The following is a 23,284-nucleotide window of genomic DNA, read 5'->3' as shown; positions in this document are numbered from 1 at the left end:
CTATTAAGCCAGGACGATAGGGTCATACTAAAAACAGACCCCCTTTTTTCTTCCAAACGTAGCCTCAAAATTCCACAGACAGCAAGAAAGTATTCTCCCATCCTTCTGTCAAAATCCCCAAAACGATAGGGAAAGAGACTACCATAGCCTGGATGCAAGGAAGGCCATTCTATGCTACCTAGAGCAGACATCATCCTTTAGGAAGGCTGACTGTCTTTTGTTCAATTTCAGGGGCCAGGCAGAGGAAGAGCGGCTTCTAGGAGATCCATTAGCCACTGGATAAAATCCACCATCCAGCAGGCCTACTCGTCCTGCAACAGCACTATCCTGGAAGGACTCAAGGCCCATTCTACCAGGGCAGTATCCTGCTCCTGGGCAGAGAGGGCTATGGCGACACCGGACCAAATCTGTAAGGCAGCCACATGGTCCAACCTGCACACATTCGCAAAACATTACAGGCTGAATGCGGACTTCTCCTCCGATCTCTCTTTCGGGAGAAAGGTCCTGCAAGCAGTGGTCCCTGCCTAAAGAGTTAATCTGGTATACTCCATGTCTGCCGTCAGGATGATGCCGGGAAAAGGGAGTGAATTTCTTACCGAAAATTCCTTTTTTCCGAGTCATCCTGACGGCACGTATTTCCCTCCCAAAAATTCACACGTTTATATTAACGTTTATGCGGGCACGAATCTGTAGCCCAGAGGCTCCTATGTTGAACATTTCCTTTTATGCGGTAAATTTGTGCATATTATCTTGTGTTATGTCCGAGTAAGCTACCCTCTTCTTGTTTATGTTCAAATGGAACTAACCATGTTATTTTTTTCGGAGCAAATAAATATCTTCTTTGGTTAACCACGACATGTCCATGTAAGTAATTTAGAAGACACTGGTGAATGGGAGACGGGAGGAGCCTTTTGAAGTCTCTTGCTTCCTGTCCCTACGAGGTCAAGGTGCAACCTCCATGTCTGCCGTCAGGATGACTCGGGGGAAAAAGGAATTTTCGGTAAGAAATTCACTCCCTTTCCTCCACTCGTGAAATACGCAATTCGTATCAGTGAGTGTGAAGAAAAAAGCGAAAGTACATACCTTTTCAATGTGTGCAATTTGCTGCAGATCCTCTGCGTGGACACCAATCGCGGATTTCGCAATAGGAATCTGGGCCGTGTGAAGCCGGCCTTATGCTTAACTAATAGCCTGTGTGAGTCTCAACAATCTTTTAATATACTTTCGTTAAAAATTTTGTTGTTTTATCTCTGTAATCTAGTTTTAGGGGGCTGTCACTAGGGGTCTCCCTTCCAGCCCCACTGCAATTCACTGCCTGTTAGTTACTGGGATGCTGGGATGTTTTCTTTAGTTGTGTGTGAGGGGCTGCTGTCAATTTTCTGTTTTTATGTTTGCTGCTGAACTCCCGAACAAATTTACAGCTGATTATTGAGAATTTCATCAGCAGGATGCTTTGTGATCAGCTTGTCTTCACACAATTCTTTTAGTAAATAGAGAGTAACATAGTATGTAGGGCTGAAAAAAGACATCTGTCCATTCATCCATCCAGTTCAGCCTATTACCCCCCAATGTTGATCTAGAGGAAGACGGGGAAAAAAAAACAATGGGGTAGAATGCAATTTCCCCATTTAAGGGAAAAAATTCCTTCCAGACTCCAATCTGACAATCAAAATAATCCCTGGATCACCAACCCTTCTGAAGTAATCAGTGACCATAACATATAATATTGTTAGACATCCAGGCCCCTATTAAACTCTTTTATCGAGTTTACCATCACCACGCCCTCAGGCAGAGAGTTCCATAGTCTCACTGCTCTTACAGTAAAGAACACCCTTCTATATCAGTGTAGAAACCTTCTTTCCTCTAGACGTAGCGAATGTCCCCTTGTTACAGTCACAGTCATGGGTATAACTACATGATGGGAGAGATCTCTGTATTGTCCCCTGATATATTTATACATAGTTATTAGGTCGCCTCTTAGCCGTGTTTTTTCTAAACTAAATAACCCCAATTTTGATAACCTCTCTGGGTATTGTAGTTCACCCACATCATTTATTACTTTAATGCCCGCCTTTAATTAAGGAATAGCGAGCATACTCGATAAAGCAAACTACTCGAGCGAGTAGTGCCTTATTCGAGTACCTGCCCGCTCGTCTCTAAAGATTCGGCTGCCGGCGCGGGTGACAGGTGAGTTGCGGCGGTGAGCGGGGGGAGAGAGGGAGAGAGAGAGATCCCCTCCATTCCGACCCGCTCTCCCCCACTGCTCCCCGCCCCCCGCCGGCACCCGAATCTTTAGAGACGAGCGGGGAGATACTCGGCTAAGGCACTACTTGCTCGAGTAATGTGCCTTAGCGAGTATACTCACTCATCTCTATTAAGGAAATTAATTTGAAATATTTAGTTGATGAATCATACAACTTTATGAATGTTGAATTCAAGATGTTTTGGATTTCACATATGTAAAAAGGGAAATATTTTACATTTCTAGACAAAGTTACTAAGTTCACACCATTTCTCCCTTCACACACCACACGGTTGATTCGATTCGCTTATCTTGATGCCATAATCCTTCATGTGTACGGCATTATAATATATGTGGAATACACCCTTATTTGTTTCATTTTTCTTTGTTTGCAGCTGCCATTGCACCTAAAGATCCATTATTCACTGGCTTTCTAAGACCCTGGTTGGGTAAGTTCTGTTTAATTATTTTTTTGCTTTTTGTTCCTTAACCCCTTAAGGACCAGGCTGTTTTGTAACTTAAGGAGCAGACACTTTTTAGGGATTTTACCAAATAGCGCAGTTTTACTGCCCTATTTTGTTTCCTTTAGCTACCAAAATTATTTTTACTGCGTTTTTTTTCCCGTGACATATAGGACGTTTTTTTAAAATATCTTTTTCACTGACTTTTTATTCCCGTTTTTTAGTAGAGATGAGCAAGCATGTTCGGATACAGCAGTTACTCGAGCGAGCATCGCTCTTCTCGAGTAACAGCTTACTGGTCCGAGCGTGCACAGGTGGGGGCGGGGGGGGGGGGGAGAGTGAGAGAGAGATGACCCTCCAGCTTTGCTGCAGCAGGGAACACCGGCGGTCACATGACCCCCCAGCTCCTGCAGTGGAAGCTACACTGCTACTTTCACCTTCTAGTACACAGTGCTCATTGAGCGCTGTGTACACAGGGGAGGAAAAGGCAGGAAGGGTTAAAAACCCTACTGCCTTCTCCTCTGAGTTATCAGCTGTCACTAACAGCCTATAATCCATCCTGTCTCTTATTGATTGCAAAGGCAGGAGGCTTAAAGCACCGCCATAATTTTACTATCGGCGGTGCTTTAAGCCCAGGACCAGGCGCCGTATATTTACCGCACCTGGTCCTTAATGGGTTAAGGTTAATTTATTCTGATTATTCTGACAAAATGTATGTGGTTTCTTAATCATAATTTTAACATAATCATAACAGCTTTACTTGATCACAGCAGGCTTCTTCAGATGGCCGTGATTTTGTCACGTTTTGCGGGCGTGAAAATAACGGCCATAAAAAGTGACGAAACAAAACCATTAATTTCAATGGTTCCATTTTGACTAGTGGGATTCTTGCGTGTCAATACTATGTGCGAGAAAAGATAGGACTTGCACTATCTTTCTTGCACGTATTTCTTCCACATGGTAGGAAAGATAGGGCAGGATCTATCTTCCTGCTTTTTTTTTTTTTTTTAAATAGCGCAGAATTTAAAGGTTAAAAGATAAGGGAATTTTGACTGGTTCATGCGCTAATATGCTCCATAGTAATATCGCACTAGAATCACACTACTGAAACCGAAACCACTGAAATCCATGGTCTTGTTTTTGCCACTTTTTGCGGCCATGATTTTCATGGCCGCAAAAAGCTCTGCAGACACGGTTGTGTGTTTAAGCCCTAAAAGAGGTTTTTCTCTTTCAGACATTCACAAAATGCTATAAATGCCTAATTCATAGGGTTATTTTGAGCTTCTTTGCATCAGTAAGCCATGACAGCCGGCAGCGCCAAATGTAGGCAAAGTCTTGATAAAGATGTGGTTGTCCTTACACCACTCTGTGCGTTACCATTTTATAGGAGGTTTCAGACAAATCTGCCCTGAGGATATACAATACTTTCATTGTTAAATATATTTCAGTATTTTTTTTCTTTAGCTATATAATATACAGTGGTGTAGTAAACCAGTGATGTGCAAGCCATCAAAGAAGATTTCACATTTCTGCAAAGGATCATGCAGTTTGGGGATAATTTGGCCTTTAACCCTCTAAGAACAAAGCGCACTAAATTTATGGCAGAACTGCAGAACCGATTAAAGCTTTTGCTTCTGAAATCAAGCAAGAGCAGGTCGGGTTCTCAGTTGTCAGACACAGCCGAGGACCCAGAAGAGAAAGTAGAAGCTCTTTTAACCGTTTCTGCCTTCTCCTTTCCAGGCTACATAGCGTCAATGAGTGCTATGTACTAAAGTGAGAATGCGGAAGTGTTATTTCCGCTATGTAACCTGCCGATCACATGACTGCCGGGACCCCCTGGGACAGCAGAGATACAGGGTCCTAGCAGACCCTGATCAGCTCTGCCAGTGACTATTGTCACTACAGGGGGAAGTGAGAAATTAGAAGAAAAATAAAAGACAATGTGAATGACCCTCATAGGTCTTTGGAAAGAGGAAAGATGTTAACACAAATAGTTACAAAAATAAGTTATAAAATAGAATAGAATAAAATAAAAATGTATACGTAAAAAGAAAGTGACGCACCAGCAACGCCATCCAAAACCGTTGCCATATGCACCCTGTAATCCAAAACTATACATAAATCATATATATCCGTATATATTAAGGACAGCAGCACCTTAAGCAGCGTACCTCGCTTATGCAGAGGGAGGCTAGCGAAGAAATGCAGGCTCAAAAACAAGGGGCTGGATCCATGACCCATATGAACACCTGTAGATACTTCAGAGAAGAGATGCATATGTTGAGAGACACACACACTCCTATGTGCGTTTTTTTATTTGATGGGGATATGGAGTTAGAGGACTGACGGTCTGTAGGCCATGTCCCACACATGTGCAATATTCAATGTTGCTAAAGTAGTCTGCCATGGATAGTAGAGACATAACGCTGCGAGATTCGTCCCTGATATCGCGCATGCGGTTTGGCACACCCATCGGATGACATAGTTGGGTGAGTTAGAACAGCCCACCTAAATTGATTTGCGCATTCACTTTGGTGCGCCGCGTGTTCCAGCCACCATGTTGGTTATGGGCAAACATTCAATTTCGCGGTAGCATGCTTAGTATCTCGCATATGTGCTGTGACATAATGTGAACGCCAGTCTGGCAGTCCTGGATGACTAGTTAGGTAAACCTTTCTTCCGTTTAAACATTGCCATGATAACATAACGCACATTTGCATCTAAGGTGTAGTGGACTATAGAGCTCACACTGCGTGGGTGGGTCCTTTTTTAATTGATGTTTCTTGATTGGTGTATACTTTTTAACTGAGGTGCATATATTGTTGTGGGGTTTTGAGTATTCAGCGACTGTATAAAGGCTGCGAGTGACAGCCGAAACGTTGTCAAGCTTATGTGCATGTGTGCATTGAGTAAAGACTAGAGATGAGCGAACGCGTTCGTCCGAGCTTGATATTCGTGCGAATATTAGGGTGTTCGGGATGTTCGTTATTCGTAACGAACACCATGCGGTGTTCTGGTTACTTTCACTTCCTTCCCTGAGACGTTAGCGCGCTTTTCTGGCCAATTGAAAGACAGGGAAGGCATTACAACTTCCCCCTGCAACGTTTAAGCCCTATACCACCCCCCTGCTGTGAGTGGCTGGCGAGATCAGGTGTTCGCCTAATATAAAAGTCGGCCCCTCCCGCGGCTCGCCTCAGATGCCTGCTGAGTTAGATGAGGGACAGTGCTGTTTATACCGGAGCTGCTGTAGGGAAAGAATTGGTAGTTAGTGTAGGCTTCAAGACCCCCCAAAGGTCCTTATTAGGGCCACTGATAGCTGTGTGTTGGCTGCTGTTAGCAGTGGCATTTTTTTTTTCTCAAAATCTGCTCTGCAGAGCGTTGCACCTGGCATTAGGGACAGAAGTGCTGCATAGGCAGGGAGAGTGTTAGGAGTGAGTGTAGCCTTCAAGAACCTCAACGGTCCTTTCTAGGGCCATATTTATCCGTGTGCAGTACTGTCCAGGCTGCTGTTAGCTGTGCTGCATTTTTTTTGGGCTTCTCAAAATCGCCTCTGCAGAGCATTCCACCCTCCATTGATACTGCAGGGAAAGAATTGTATAGGCAGGGCCACAACACAGTTATTATTCATAGAATATACGCAGTGCTGCCTTTTGGTGGAAAAACAAGTGAAAACAAATCTATTTGTCCAGCCTCTGTCCGTCCTTACGGGCGGTGGACACGTGTGAGCTGCGTGAAAAACATTGCTAAATCATACGCACCCAGCTACGCTTTACTGCTGGCTTCGCCATTTGCTTTCCTTAATTGGGAAAAAAAATACCTGCTCTGCCAGAGTTATAATAACTCTGCTACCCTCACGTTCTGTGACACATTAGCAGGGACACAGCACAGTTATTAAACTTCTCATGTTCATTGAATATACGCAGTGCTGCCTTTTGGTGGAAAAACAAGTGAAAACAAATCTATTTGTCCAGCCTCTGTCCGTCCTTACGGGCGGTGGACACGTGTGAGCTGCGTGAAAAACATTGCTAAATCATACGCACCCAGCTATGTTTTACTGCTGGCTTCGCCATTTGCTTTCCTTAATTGGGAAAAAAAATACCTGCTCTGCCAGAGTTATAATAACTCTGCTACCCTCACGTTCTGTGACACATTAGCAGGGACACAGCACAGTTATTAAACTTAGATTATTCATTCACTAGAGGCAGTGGGGCCTTTCGTTTTCCAAAAAGGGAAAAAATTATATTTGGCCTGCAGTCTTGCGCCAATTTATTTCCTGCCGGTGAAATCAAATCACTGGTAATACAGCATGCTGAGGGGTAGGGGTAGGCCTAGAGGACGTGGACGCGGCCGAGGACGCGGAGGGCCAAGTCAGGGTGTGGGCACAGGCCGAGCTCCTGATCCCGGTGTGTCGCAGCCGACTGCTGCGCGATTAGGAGAGAGGCACGTTTCTGGCGTCCCCACATTCATCGCCCAATTAATGGGTCCACGCGGGAGACGGTTATTAGAAAATGAGCAGTGTGAGCAGGTCCTGTCCTGGATGGCAGAAAGTGCTTCGAGCAACCTATCGTCAACACGCAGTTCTGCGCCGTCCACTGCTGCAAATCCGAATCCTCTGTCTGCTGCTCCTCCTTCCTCCCAGCCTCCTCACTCCACTACAATGACACCTGCTCAGGAGCGGGAACACTCCCAGGAACTGTTCTCGGGGCCCTGCTTAGATTGGGCAGCAGCGGTTCCTCTCCCACCAGAGGAGTTTATCGTCACTGATGCCCAACCATTCGAAAGTTCCCGGGGTCCGAGGGAAGAGGCTGGGGACTTCCGCCAACTGTCTCAACAACTTTCTGTGGGTGAGGAGGACGATGACGATCAGACACAGTTGTCTTGCAGTGAGGTAGTAGTAAGGGCAGTAAGTCCAAGGGAGCAGCGCACAGAGGATTCGGAGGAAGAGCAGCAGGACGATGAGGTGACTGACCCCACCTGGTGTGCAATGCTTACTCAGGAGGACAGGTCTTCAGAGGGGGAGTCAAGGGCATCAGCAGGGCAGGTTGCAAGAGGCAGTGCGGTGGCCAGGGCCAGGGGTAGAGGCAGGGCCAGACCGAATAATCCACCAAGTGTTTCCCAAAGCGCCCCCTCGCGCCATGCCACCCTGCAGAGGCCGAGGTGCTCTAAGGTCTGGCAGTTTTTCACAGAGACGCCTGACGACCGACGAACAGTGGTGTGCAACCTTTGTTGCGCAAAGCTCAGCCGGGGAGCCAACACCAACAGCCTCACCACCACCACCATGCGCAGACATATGATGGCCAAGCACCCCACAAGGTGGGACGAAGGCCGTTCACCGCCTCCGGTTTGCACCCCTGCCTCTCCCCCTGTGCCCCAACCTGCCACTGAGATGCAACCCCCCTCTCAGGACACAGGCACTACCGCCTCATGGCCTGCACCCACACCCTCATCTCCGCTGTCCTCGGCCCCATCCAGCAGTGTAGTTCAGCGCACCATTCAGCCGTCGCTTGCGCAAGTGTTCAAGCGCAAGTACGCCGCCACGCACCCGCACGCTCAAACGTTAACCGTCCGCATAGCAAAATTCATCAGCCTTGAGATGCTGCCGTATAGGGTTGTGGAAACTGAGTCCTTCAAAAGTATCATGGAGGCGGCGGCCCCGCGCTACTCAGTTCCCAGTCGCCACTACTTTTCCCGATGTGCCGTCCCAGCCCTGCACGACCACGTCTCCCGCAACATTGTGCGCGCCCTCACCAACGCGGTTACTGCCACGGTCCACTTAACTACGGACACGTGGACAAGCACAGGCGGGCAGGGCCACTACATCTCCCTGATGGCACATTGGGTGAATTTAGTGGAGGCTGGGACAGAGTCAGAGCCTGGGACCGCTCACGTCCTACCCACCCCCAGAATTGCGGGCCCCAGCTCGGTGCTGGTATCTGCGGAGGTGTATGCTTCCTCCACTAAAGCACCCTCCTCCTCCTCCTCTGTCTCGCAATCAAGATGTGTTAGCAGCAGCATGTTGCCAGCAGTCGGTGTCGCGCGGTGTGGCAGCACAGCGGTGGGCAAGCGTCAGCAGGCCGTGCTGAAACTACTCAGCTTAGGCGATAAGAGGCACACGGCCCACGAACTGCTGCAGGGTCTGACAGAGCAGACCGACCGCTGGCTTGCGCCGCTGAGCCTCCAACCGGGCATGGTCGTGTGTGACAACGGGCGTAACCTGGTGGCGGCTCTGCAGCTTGGCAGCCTCACGCACGTGCCATGCCTGGCCCACGTCTTTAATTTGGTGGTTCAGCGCTTTCTGAAAAGCTACCCACGCTTGTCAGACCTGCTCGTAAAGGCGCGCCGGCTCTGCGCACATTTCCGCAAGTCCCACACGGACGCTGCCACCCTGCGCACCCTGCAACATCACTTTAAGCTGCCAGTGCACCGACTGCTGTGCGACGTGCCCACACGGTGGAACTCTACGCTCCACATGTTGGCCAGGCTCTATGAACAACGTAGAGCTATAGTCGAATACCAACTCCAACATGGGCGGCGCAGTGGGAGTCAGCCTCCTCAATTCCTTTCAGAAGAGTGGGCCTGGTTGGCAGACATCTGCCATGTCCTTGGTAATTTTGAGGAGTCTACCCAGGTGGTGAGCGGCGATGCTACAATCATTAGCGTCACCATTCCTCTGCTATGCATCTTGAGAAATTCCCTGCAAACCATAAAGGCAGCTGCTTTGCGCTCGGAAACGGGGGCGGGGGAAGACAGTATGCCGCTGGATAGTCAGGGCACCCTCCTGTCTATTTCTCAGCACGTACAGGAGGAGGAGGAGGAGCATGAGGAGGATGAGGAGGAGGGGGAAGAGACAGCTTGGGCCGCTGCTGACGGTACACCGGCTGATTGCCTGTCATCCTTTCAGCGTGTATGGCCTGAGGAGGAGGAGGAGGAGGAGGAGGATCCTGAAAGTGATCTTCCTAGTGAAGACAGCCATGTGTTGCGTACAGGTACCCTGGCACACATGGCTGACTTCATGTTAGGATGCCTTTCTCGTGACCCTCGCGTTGCACGCATTCTGGCCACTACGGATTACTGGGTGTACACACTGCTCGATCCACGGTATAAGGAGAACCTGCCCACTCTGATTCCCGAAGAGGAAAGGGGTTCGAGAGTGTTGCTATACCACAGGACCCTTGCGGACAAGCTGATGGTAAAATTCCCAGCCGACAGCGCTAGTGGCAGAAGGCGCAGTACCGAGGGCAAGGTAGCAGGGGATGTGCGTAGATCGAGCAGCATGTACATCCCAGGCAGTGCAACAGTCTTTAAGGGCCTGGCCAGCTTTATGGCTCCCCACCAAGACTGTGTCACCGCTCCCCAGTCACGGCTGAGTCGGCGGGAGCACTGTAAAAGGATGGTGAGGGAGTACGTAGCGGATCGCACGACCATCCTTGGTGACGCCTCTGCCCCCTACAACTACTGGGTGTCGAAGCTGGACATGTGGCCTGAACTAGCGCTGTATGCCCTGGAGGTGCTTGCTTGTCCTGCGGCTAGCGTGTTGTCGGAGAGGGTGTTTAGTGCGGCTGGGGGAATCATCACAGATAAGCGTAGCCGCTTGTCAACCGACAGTGCCGACAGGCTAACACTCATCAAGATGAACAAAGGCTGGATTTCCCCAGACTTCTCTTCTCCACCAGCGGACAGCAGCGATACGTAAGCAATACGTAGGCTGCACCCGCGGATGGAAGCTACGTTCTCTCTCACCATCCAAAACGGGGACATTTCTGCTTCATCAATCTGTGTCTAATATTCCTCCTCCTCCTCCTCCTGCTCCTCCTCCTGAAACCTCACGTAATCACGCTGAACGGGCAATTTTTCTTAGGGCCACAAGGCTCACTCAAATAATTTTTCAGAACAATTTTTATAAGTTTCAATGCGCTTAAAAGCATTGGAACTTTAACTTGAACCAATTTTTCGTTACACTGGGCTGCCTCCAGGCCTAGTTACCACTTAAGCCACATTAACCAAAGCGATTAATGGGTTTCACCTGCCCTCTTGGCTGGCCATGGCCAATTTTTGGGATGTACATTAGTACTGTTGATACAGCAATTTTTGTGGGCCCTCGCCTACAGTGTAATCAAATTAATTTTTAGCCCACCTGCATTACAGCTGACGTTACCTCAGCTGTGTTGGGCAATGCAATGGGATATTTTTATGTACCGCCGGTGGGTTCCAGGGAGCCACCCATGTTGTAGGTGCACACGGAGTTTTTAATACATCTGTACACTTCTAAAGAACCCGTCTGACTGGGGCATGCAGTGTGGGCCGAAGCCCACCTGTATTACGCACGACATTACTACCTCAGCTGTGTTGGGCAATGCAATGGGATATTTCTATGTACCGCCGGTGGCTTCCTGGCACCCACCCAGGCAGTGGGTCCACAGGGAGTTTAACCTACATGTGTCCACTTGTAAAGAACCCCAGTCTGACTGGGGCATGCAGTGTGGGCCGAAGCCCACCTGCATTAACCCTTTCCAGTCCACTGTGTGACCTGTGAAGACATTAGGGTTTAAGGCTGTACAGCTCCGTTGTTGGTAGAAGTCCGTCGGGGTTCTCTTACTGTATATTGCCAGCCTCTCTGCTGTCGGAGCCTATCCTACGTGTCAGCTCATGCAGTACTGGCTTTAGCCAGCATATAGCGCCGTTGTATAACAGCAGAAAAAGAGTAAGCCCCCTAGGAAAACCATATACAAATTGGATTGGAAAGGGTTAAGCACAACATTACTACCTCAGCTGTGTTGGGCAATGCAATGGGATATTTCTATGTACCGCCGGTGGCTTCCTGGCACCCACCCATGCTGTAGGTGCACACGGAGTTTTTACTACATCTGTACACTTATAAAGAACCCCAGTCAGACTGGGGCATGCAGTGTGGGCCGAAGCCCACCTGCATTAAGCACGACATTACTACCTCAGCTGTGTTGGGCAATGCAATGGGATATTTCTGTGTACCGCCGGTGGGTTCCAGGGAGCCACCCATGCTGTGGGTCGACAGGGACTTCACAATAGGGAGTTGTACCTGCCTGTGTCTATGAATTAAAAAGCCCGGTCTGACTGGGGCATGCAGACACCTTGACAGAATGAATAGTGTGTGGCACATAGGTTCCCCATTGCTATGCCCACGTGTGCAGCTCCTGATGGCGGTGGCACAGGATTCTATTTCTCATTGCTTCTGTACAGCATTGTGGGCTATCGCTCCGCCACTTTTAAAGAGGGTCGCTGCCTAGCCGTGCCAACCTCTGCAGTGTGTGCCTGCGGTCCCTTGTCATGGCAGACGCAATTCTAAATAGACATGAGCGTGTTGTGGCATGAGGGCAGCTGAAGGCTGCCCAGGGACACTTTGGTGTGCGCTGTGGGGGGGGGGAGGGGGGGCGGTTGGGCAGCATGTAACCCAGGAGAAGTGTCAGTGGAGTGTCATGCAGGCAGTGATTGTGCTTTGTTGGAGGTAGTGTGGTGCTTAGCAAAGGTATGCCATGCTAATGAGGGCTTTTCAGAAGTAAAAGTTGTTGGGAGGGGGGGGGGGCCCACTCTTGCCGGTATTGTGGCTTAATAGTGGGACCTGTGAACTTGAGATGCAGCCCAACACGTAGCCCCTCGCCTGCCCTATCCGTCACTGTGTCATTCCCATCACTTTCCTGAATTGCCCAGATTTTCACACATGAAAACCTTAGCGAGCATCGGCGAAATACAAAAATGTTCTGGTCGCCCATTGACTTCAATGGGGTTCGTTGTTCGAAACGAACCCTCGAGCATCACGGGAAGTTCGTTCCGAATAACGAACACCCGAACATTTTGGTGTTCGCTCATCTCTAGTAAAGACGAAGCACCTGTCAGTATCGTGCTACTGGAACCCTGTATGCGGCTCTTCTCTGAAGCATCTACATAAATTAAATTATGTATATCAAAATGTCCAAAACAAAATGAGGAACCCATTTCTGCACTTTATTTATGTTAAATAATTTAAAAAATAAACCTATAAATTAAAAAAATATTTTTTTAGCATTTTACCCACAAGAAAACTAAAAGATGGAAAAAAAGTCAATGGAAAAAGATATAAATAAATAGCCCTACATGTCATGGGAATAAAATGCAGCAAAAATAATTTTAGTAGCTAAAGAAAAAAATAGGACAGTAAATCCACCACATGGGTAAAATGGTGTCTGGTCCATATGACTAAAACAGTCTGGTCCTAAAGGGGTTAAGTGGTCTGTTTTGACTATGTAACTGCTATATCGTACAGCATGTAGAGGTTCAGAGTGCAGAGGTGTTTGTACATAATTTGTTTCTTTAAAGGGTGGACACCCACTTGCGCTTTTTTCACGCGATATCACTGCGTTTTGTTTTTACGCAATGGTCAATGGGACTTTCTAATGTTATAAACGCATCGCACAAAAATTGCAAAATACAAACTTGTGATGCGTTTTTCACTTTAGAAAGTCCCATTCACAATCGCGTTAAAAAAACACAGCGATAACGCGTTAAAAAAACGAGCAAAAAAACGTAAGTGGGTAGTGGGTGTCCACCCTAAAGTATACAGTGCCTTCTTAGTTTTGTTATTATATTGCTTGTGGTAGTTGATATTTTTATAGCACATGATGATTCTCGGTGTTGTAGAAGTTTTGCTATTAAGCCTTTTTTTTTTTTTGCTGGAATATGCATTTTAGGGCAAAGTACTATATATAACTATACATTTAGCTAGTGTTCATAAGTAGAATTTCACAGTATTATTATTGCAAATCAACAGTTAATTCTTCGGGAGGCCAGGATGCATTAAACATGATATACATTCATTGTATACATTCTATGAGAGATTCATCTGTTTGGACAGACCATCGTATATAGCCATACAGCTTTTTTCAGTAGTTACAGTAATAGAAATCCATAATAAGTCATAATAGAAGGCTGGTTTAATTTAATAGTTAAAAACACCCCCCTACAATATAAGAATATTACTACCATGTGTCCCCAAAAATAAGACCCTGACTTATATTAATTTTTGTCCCAAGAGCGACAAAAAGTTCTTTTGTTTGGGGGGTGTCTTATACTCACCTAGCAGATGCCTTCTGGGTCACCCCCGCTGGCCTCCGACAGGCTTCCGTGCAGTCCTCAGCGCCGACAGAGCATGGCTTACTGGTAACTAGGTTTGAAAACCTCTCCTCCAGCAAGCGATTTGCTCTGATTGGTTCTCGAGTGCTGCGGCCTAGCCAGTCAGAGCCAGCACTCAATGAACCAATCACAGCCATTCAATGCAATGCTGTGATTGATCCATCGAGCGCCGTCGATGCAATCACTTGCTGGAGGTGGGGTTTACAATTCCCGTTACCAGCAAGCGATGTTCTGTTGGCGCTGAAGACTGCACAGAAGCCTGCTGGAGAGCCAGAAACCAGCAGGGGTGACCCAGATGGTGCTTGCTAGATGAGTAATGCTTTTTTTTCCCGTGTAATGTAGCTAGGGCTTATTTTTGGAGTAGGGCTTATATTTCAAGCTTGAAGCTTGATAAAGATCATATTTATGGTCGAAACGTCGCTGTACATGTGTTGAATAAGGAAGTATTGGATTCTGTAAAATCTTCTTGAGATTTGTGGATTCCTGGGTGCTGCTTCACCTTCCTTTGTTCAAGTCTGCGGAGGTCTGTGGAGGTTCTGGTTCCTGGTGAGCGCGCACATTCTCCTGCTTCCCCAGGCATTGGCCTGGCTATACGTTTGGTGCTGCTGACAACCTGCATTGCTATAGGAAAGTGATTGTTGTCCACAAGAATCAGCAAAAGTCTGTTTCATTTTTTGCTTTAGTTTAAAACATAAAAAGTGGTCTTGTTGCCCACATAAATCATCCAGATTTTTAACTCTAATACATTGAATTAAAAATTAACAAATATATATTTTTTAAAGACTTTGAACTATTTATTTGTTCAAAAGAGTTTATCTCTACTGGCGAGACATAACTATTTGTGTATCAGTATAATGAGATGTTTAAAGGGTTCTGTCATTCGAAAAAAAAAAAAAAACAATACTTACCTATTCCTCCCCAGGCAATCTTCTTACTGCATCTTCTCCCCACCAATCTTCTCCTGGCGCCTTCAGTCCCCCAGGTCACCTCACCTCCAGCCGGCCGGATCCTCTTCTTCCTGTTATGAAGCGTACATTGCCGGCATTCTGCTTCCAGCAGATCAGTGTACGTTACGTCACTAAAATCCTACACCAAATACTATGTTGGGCTATTGTCAGTGCTGCGCATTCGCGTTGTTTAACCGCAAGTGTTCATATACTATTGCCACGAGACACGGTGCATGTGCAGTCATGGCAAAAGCCTGGCATAGGATTCAGCATTTTCCACTAGGCAGTGAATACTATGTCACTAGTGATGTAGCCTACACTGACCTGCAAGAAGCAGAATGCTGAAGATGTACATAACATCACAGGAAGTAGAGGATCCAGCCGGCTGGAGGTGAGGTGACCCGGGGCACTGGAGGAGCCAGGAGAAGATTGGTGAAGAGAAGATGCGGTAAGAAGACTGCCTGGGGAGGAACAGGTAAGTATTGAATTTTTTTTTCTAATGACAGAACCCCTTTAATGCTTGAAAAAAATAGAGATCTCTTTATGCAGAAGACAAGTAGCACTGTTTATAACAGCTCTGAATGTGACAGTTGTCAAACAGCCAACTAGTTTTACCCTTAAGGCCTTATTTACACGAGAGTTTTTACACGGCTAATTTAGCCGACCATCTAAAGCATTGGTTTCCAATGTATTCATTCAGATAAGCAATTTTTAGCTGCATAAAAACGTTGAGCCGGTAATAATAGGACAGCGGTGACCGTTTTTATACACAGCGGAAAAGATAGGTCTTGCCATATCTTTTTGCCATAATACGTTGAAAGCTCCCATAGACTCCTATGTGAGCTGAATAAAGAGGGAGGGAGCTTAGCTGCATCCAGCACTGGGAAAAGAACGCAGTTGGCTCTATTCAGGCATTAGAAGTCATTCCGAGGATTTCTGCCAACCGAGGGATTTCTGACCTGCAGCGTATATTTTCGCCGTAGGCGCTCGTTTGAATGGCCGAGAAAACGCAGCTAAAGCTCGGCACTTGATCGCGGCTGTTCTTCAATCGCACATTTTTCGACTGCGATGCGGCCAGCATGAAAACGCATCACTTATGTAAGAGAAGCCTAAACTACAATCAACTTCAGCTGAGAGAAAACTTTAAAACCACACACTTCAAAGTCCTATTGAGAAAACTTGATAAATGACTGATAAATGGATCAGCCTATTTTGTGCCTTAAGGCTGCGTTCACATGAGCGTTGTTTTGCACACATCCGTGCTGCGCAAAACGCATTGCTGCACGGATGTGCAAAAAAACATGTGAACGAAGCTCCGTGCCAATTGCTTTTTATTGGGGCCGCCCCATTAAAAGCAATGGGCTGCCAGCAACCCCTGCAGTGATTTTCTGGGAAGGGCTTATAAATATAAGCCCTTCCCTGAAAATCATGCCCAGGATTTGTAAAAAAATATATACTCACCTCTTCGACATTGTCGGGGCTCAGGCGCGTCTTGGTCCCCCTGCACTGCTCTGAAGCTCTTCCCCACCTGCTGAAAGGCCTTTGTCTGATTGACTGAGTGCTGTGACCAATCACAGGTAGTGGGGACTACAGGATACAGAAGAAGATCAGCGGGGAGAAGGTGCAGTAAGAAGACTGACGGGAGTAATGGGTGAGCATAGAATTTTTATTTTTTTTAACGACAGAACCCCTTAAAGGGATCCTTCACACAAGTATATATGCACAATTGTGCAAGCTTCAGTCCAACATAGCAGAATGTCAACTGCTCACATGCTGCAGTTGCTATTAATTTTGGCATGTAAGGCCGCTGTCACATGAGCGGTTTTTACAGCATTTAGCACACGGTTTGAAACGCCCGCTAAAACGTTGTAAAACACCTCCATTGATTTCAATGGAGCTTCTCAGATGAGCGTTTCAATAGTTGTCTGCTCTATTTTAGTGCGTTTCAGAGTAAATCACGTGTGATTCAAACCAATAGGATACCTGCTGTTTAAAGGGGAAGTCCAAGCTGAGGAGGAGGCTTCTACGTTGACTTTCCCTGCTGGGTAGATTAGGCTTTTCTATTTCCTCCGTAAAAGGGGTCTGAAGTGTCACCATTGTGTCACAGCAAATAGTGTCTAGAAACAGTAGATGGATTGCTGGCATCAATATTTGTGCTGTCAGCGAAATGTTTTCTAACGCATATTTTAAAACATTTACGGTACAACCACATATTGTGTATTACATGCTATACAATCAAACATACCACAATGTACTGCTGTTCTATGATTTTATCTTGTGTTTTGTACTGTTGATAAGTGAAACAAAAATATCAGACACTTCAATGTGGTTGCGTGCTTTGCATATTTTATGGCCATATTTAAAGAGCCCTTTGATAGTCAACCAAGTCTTGTTTACTTCTCTATCCCAAACGGACTTGGTGATGTAAGATGTTTGAGCCCTTTTAGGAATTGTCTTGACACCATGCCAAAGAATGCTGTCAAACTATATTCAGGTGGAACAGTGACAAACACTTCAAAAATATATGCTTTAACTTATTAAATTCTACCCTCCATAGCGCAGTAAGACACAACGAGGCTCTCTTTTATTATTGCAGTTAGGCCTCATGTCCACTGGGAAATGTTTATTTTAAATCCGCAGCGTTTTTCCAGCACGCGGATCCGCGCCCCATAGGAATGCATTGGACACCCGCAGGTAGTTAAATACCTGCGGATGTCATTTTTCCCGTCAGGCGTGGATCCGCGTGCGGGAAAAAAATGGAAATGCTCCATTTTCGTGCGGGTCTTCCGCAGGCTTCTATTGAAGCCTATGGAAGTCGTCCGGATCCGCAGGAGACCTAAAATCAGAATAAACTCACCTGCTCCGGACGATGCGGATCTTCCTTCCTTCCCGACTGGATCTTCTTTCTTCGGCCTGGCGGATGTGCCCGGCGCATGCGCGCGGCACGCAGCCGGCGTGCCGAGCACATCCACCGGGCCCAAGAAAGAAGACCCAGCCGCGAAGAAGGGAAGACACGCACGGCCCGCAGCAGGAGAGTTTATTCTAATTTCAGCCCTCATGTCCTTTGGGAAGGAGGGACCCGCTGCGGATTCTCCATGGAGAATCCGTAGCGGGCCTGATTTTCCCCGTGGACATGAGGCCTTAATGTTGTCATAACGGCATAATAACCCTATTTTTGTTGCCAACCTTTTTCTTTGTTATATTAATGGAGAATTCGGGTTATGTATGTTAGGGTAATCAACTGAATATCTTCTCCATGTCACCTGGACACATTATATCATCTGAAAAATTCCTCCTGGCACTAATTTATTCACCTATGGCTGTGGCTCTTGTTTATATATTTTGGCCTCTTTCATCCGACCATATGTTTTTACGATCGGCTGCACATGGTCAAAAAGCGCATGTATAAAGAATAGCCGTGATCAAGTCTCGATCTTAATTCGCATATTATCAGTCATTCACACAGGCGGCTGCCTTGTGATGGAAAAAAGAAACACTGTGTTGCGTAGAAATCCTTTGGTTGGCAGAAATCCTCGGAATGACTGCTAATACTTAATCCCTTAACGACCGGACCATAGCCTTTTTACGTCCTCCCGAAGTGGGCTTTATTCTCTGAGGACGTAAAAACATGTGTCCTACAGAGAATAAAGCCCCTCGGGCTCTGGACGTGACAGCTCCATGCTGTCGGTGCCTGCAGGTAGCCGACAGCATGGAGCTGTCATCCCGGGCTGCGGGGACCCCCCCCCCCAGCAATGCTATCAGCGCTATCCAATCGATAGCGCCGATCGCATAAAAGTTAAAAAAAAGTTTTAAAAAAGTTAAAGATTCAGCTGCCCTGATGGATCGGATCTATTAGGGCAGCTGAAATTACTCACCCGGGTCCGCTGCACTGCTCCCCGCTGTCCTGGTCCTCCGGGCCCCGAAGCCGTCCCTCTGCGCATGTGCGCCAGGCGGCATTACGTCAGCCACATGCGCAGAAGGCCCGGCGGCGTGGGAAATTTAAAATCTCCTGGCTCCCGGCTCCTGAAGGTAGCCGGGAGGCAGGAGATGTCAGCGGGGACCGCGGTGAGCGGTCCTTGGTACCGCGATCGCCGTTATCCAAAAGTGAAAATGTGAAAAAGTGAAAAAAAGTTTTAAAAAATAGCAAAGTTTCGCCTCCGTCCTCCCCGATGTCCCGCTGTCCCGGGACCCGAAATCCCCTTCTGCGCATGCGCACCCGATGATTGACATCGGACGCGTGCACACAGGGGCTCGAGTCCTGGGAAATTCAAAATCCCTCTGCTCCTGGCTGCCATGTGTAGCCAGGAGCTGAAAGATTATCCCGGGGACATGATCACTGTCACCCAATGGATAACAGTGATCATGTAAAGTTAAAAAAAAGTGTAAAAAAGTAAAAAAAAAAAAAGTTAAAAAAAAGTTTAAAAAGCGTACGTTTCATCTCCCCTCACGGATCATATCCGTGAGGGAGGATGAAAGTACGTACATAAGGCCCCAGATTAATCCGCGGACCTTACCTCAGCTTCTGCGCACGCGCCCGTCGCCAAAATGGCGGACCCATGCGCAAAAGCTGTGGATTGCCAGGATAATTTAAATTCTCCCTGCTCCTGGCTACAAAACGTAGCCAAGAGCCTGGAGATTTCACAGGGGGCAGCGGAGAGCGGTTCCTGGTCACGTGTTAGCGGTTATCCAATAATGGCAATCACGTAAAAGTAAAAAAAAAAAATTGAAGTTTTATCTCCCCTCACCGATGCGATCGGTGAAAGGAGATGAAACTTTTTACCAGAGGCCTCCGTATTTGCACCCCGACGCAATCCTCCTTTGTGAACCTTCCCGAACTCTGCACATGCGATTGCCGGCAAAAAGCCGGACACATGCGCAGGAGTCGGGGAGCCCAGGAAATTTTAAATCTCCTTGCTCTCAGCGACCAACAGTCACCGAGAGCCTGGAGCAGTGACGGGTGGCCTCGTTGAGCGATCGCCGGTCACGTAAAAATCATGCGCAGATCAATCGCATTGGATTACACAATTCTGCTCACATTAGCGGGTTGGAATTGTGTAATCCACTCGCAGAAAAGAGAACGCAGCAGGTTCTATTTTACCGCGGCTATCCGCAGCATAGAGCCCATTGTGCTCCATGGTCGCGGATATACCCGCAGCCCATACGCAACTACGTTGTATATGGGCTGCGGGTCCCCGTGTCATCACTAAGTGACGGTGCGGGAAATACAAAAAAAAAAAGGTGTACTGCGCATGACCGCCTGTGTGAGTAGGCAGTTATGCGCAGTACATTACGCGGCCGTACGCAGGGTCACAGCCGGGCTCACAGATGGGAACCGCTGCGGGCCCTTCGCAAGTGGATTCCACATACGGCCGCGTGAGCCCGGCGTTATTCAGACGGCTACCTGTAATACGTATTTTACAAGAAGCCCCGGGAACGCTTGCCTTCATGCAGTTCCAGGAGCACCTTGTTGAGCGCCTTCTGTGTGAGACCGCTGCACCTCATCAAGCTTATGGAGACTCACGGAACGCCACTTTTTACACCCTATACCTGCCACTGAGGTCAAGAAATACCCCCAAAAAGCATGAGAGGAGAGGGGATACACGGTTTTATTGCCCCATGGGCCCATTCCAACCAGCCTCCGTAATTACCCCTGTCTTCGGAAATACCACACAGTTCACATTATTACTTTTATCTTAGATTTGCGAACGTCGAAAAGGGCGCGGAGTGTGTGTGGGGATTTTTAGGGAATCAATTTTTATTCCGTACAAATAAGCAATGGGGCCTGGGATTTATTCAGTTGTGCCCTGAAATCCAACGGGTGTTCCCTCCTTTATAGGCCTTGCCATGGGTCCTGTAAGTAAATTAGGGCCACAATGGGTCTGTTTCTGAACACGGGACAAACGGGGGTATCCATTTGGGGGTGAATGTCTTCATTCCTATGTACCCTGTACAAAAAAACTGTTTTTAAATTTAAGAAATTGCCAAAAAAAATTGAAAATCGTAACTTTTTCCTTCTGCTTTGCTTAGATTCATTCAAATACTGTGGGGTCAAAATACGCAGTACACCCCTAGATGAATTTGTTAAGGGGTCTAGTTTTCAAAATGGGGTCATTTGAGGGGGTTCTTTATAGTTTTGGCCGCTCAATGGCTCTATAAGTGGGCAATGGGGCCTGGAATTTATTCAGTTGTAGCCTGAAATCCAACGGGTGTTCCTTTCATTGTAGGCCTAGCCATGTGTCCTGTAAGTCTATTAGGGCCACAATGCATATGTTTCTGAGCACGGGACAAACAGGGGTATCCATTTTGGGGTGAAAGTCTTCATTTATACATGTACTGTACAGAAAAAAACCTGTTTTTAAATTGACGCACTAGCCCAAAAAATAAAAATCGTAATTTGTTCTTACTGCTTTGCTTAGATCTATTCAAAAATTGAAGGGTTAAAATACACAGTACACCCCTAGATAAATTCGTTAAGGGGTCTAGTTTTCAAAATGGGGTCATTAGTGGGGGTTCTCTATGGTTTTGGCCACTCAAGAACTCTACAAGTGGGCAATGGGGCCTAAAAGGACTTCAAGCAAAATCTATTTTCTGAAAGACACCGATTACTTTTTTCATTTTGGGCCCCATTGTGCATGCGGACATAATATTTGGGCCACAATGGGTATGTTTCTGAAAACAGTACAAACAGGGGTATCCATTTTGGGGTGTAAGTCTTCCTTCATATGTTTGCTGTACAAAAAAAGCTGTTTTTAAAATGACAGAATTGCCAAAAAAACGAAAATCCTAATTTTTTCCTTTTGCTTTGCTTGAATTTATTCAAACACTTTGGGGTCAAAATAGGCAGTACACCCCTAGATAAATTCGTTAAGGAGTCTAGTTTTCAAAATGGGGTCATTTGTGGGGGTTCTCTATGGTTTTGGGTGCTCAAGAACTCTACAAGTGGGCAATGGGGCCTAAAAGGACTTCAAGCAAAATCTATGTTCTGAAAGCCACCGACTACTCCTTTCATTTTGGGCCCTGTTGTGCATCCAGACATTAGTTTAGGGCCACAATGGGTATGTCTCTGAACACGGGACAAACAAGGGTATCCATTTTTGGGTGCAAGTCTTCATTCATATGTGTGCTGTACAGAAAAAGCTGTTTTTAAAATGACAGAATTGCCAAAAAAACGAAAATCACATTTTTTTTCCTTTTGCTTGGCTTGAATTCATTCAAAAACTGTGGGGTCAAAATATGCAGTACACCCCTAGATAAATTCGTTAAGGGGTCTAGTTTTCAAAATGGGGTCATTTTTGGGGGTTTTCTATGGTTTTGGGCGCTCAAAAACTCTACATGTGTGCTATGGGGCCCTAAGGGACTTCAAGCAAAATTTCTGTTTTGAAAGACACTGACTACTCCTTTCATTTTGGGCCCCATTGTGGACTCAGATATAAGATTAGGGCCACAATGGGTATATTTCTAAACACAGGAGAAACAGGGGTATCCATTTTGGGGTGTAAATCCTCATTTTCATGTAAACTATAGGAGAAAAATATGTCTTTAAAATGACAGATTTGCAAAAATATGAAATTTTAGTTTTTCTCCTCTAAATTAAAATAATTCCTGAAAAAAAACTGTGGTGTCAAAATACTCATGACCCCCCTCAGTGAATACACTAAGGGGTGTAGTTTTTAAAATGGGGTCATTTGTGGGGGTATCTATTATTCTGACACTCGTGAGCCTTTCCAATCTTGGCTTGGTATAGGAAAACAAAGTGTTCCTCAACATGCTAAAAAGTAATGTTTAATTTGTACGTCTCCTAAATGGTTAAAAAAAAAACGAAAGTTTTTCCAACGTGCGCCCAAAATAAAGTATATGGGTGGAAATATAAATCTTAGCAAAAATTTCTATATTATGTTTGCACATATTTAAGATATTGCAGTTGGAAATGTGAAAAAATGACGATTTTTTTCAAAATGTTCCCAATTTTGGCTCTTTTAATAAATAAACACAAATTCTATCGGTCTATTTTTTCTAAAAGCCTAAATGAAGTACAACATGTGGCGAAAAAACAATGTCAGAATCGCTAGGATATGCAAAACATTTCTGGTGTTTTTCAATGTTAAAGTGACACGTCAGATTTGCAAAATTTGGCCTGATCATTAAGGCGCAAACAGGCTTGGTCATTAAGGGGTTAAATAGAGCCAGCAGTCATCTTTTCCCAGCGTTGGACGCAGGTAAACTTCCTCCCCTTCCCTTTTTTTCACCTCCTATAGGAGTATATGGGAACTTCCAGCGTATCTCTACAAAAAGATATGGCAAGACCTATCTTTTCGGGCACCATATAAAATCGGTCACCGTTTTTGGTTGATGTGCTATTTTTGCCGGCACGATTTTTTTTACATGGCTAAAAATCGCTCATCTGAATGAATACTTTGGAATCCAATGCTTCAGATGGTCACAATTTTTGGACGCAGCTACATTAGCTGCGTAAATACAGTCGTGTGAAAACC

General features: G+C 46.3%; 1 protein-coding gene across 2 annotated transcripts in view; it reads left to right on the top strand.

The window, feature by feature from the left end:
* The window catches only part of LOC136575422 (ultra-long-chain fatty acid omega-hydroxylase-like), a 162,528-nt gene that overhangs the window by 99,172 nt on the left and 40,072 nt on the right, over nt 1-23,284 (top strand). For both annotated transcript variants that reach the window (XM_066575085.1, XM_066575084.1), the window contains exon 4: nt 2,638-2,691. In XM_066575085.1, the coding sequence (XP_066431182.1) occupies nt 2,638-2,691 (54 nt within the window). The remainder of the gene's footprint in view (nt 1-2,637; nt 2,692-23,284) is intronic.

Source organism: Eleutherodactylus coqui, chromosome 1 (assembly GCF_035609145.1).
Source record: "Eleutherodactylus coqui strain aEleCoq1 chromosome 1, aEleCoq1.hap1, whole genome shotgun sequence".
Classification (NCBI taxonomy): Eukaryota; Metazoa; Chordata; class Amphibia; order Anura; family Eleutherodactylidae; genus Eleutherodactylus; species Eleutherodactylus coqui.
Note: the sequence above shows the minus strand (reverse complement) of the source record. Positions and strands in the feature narration are given on the sequence as shown.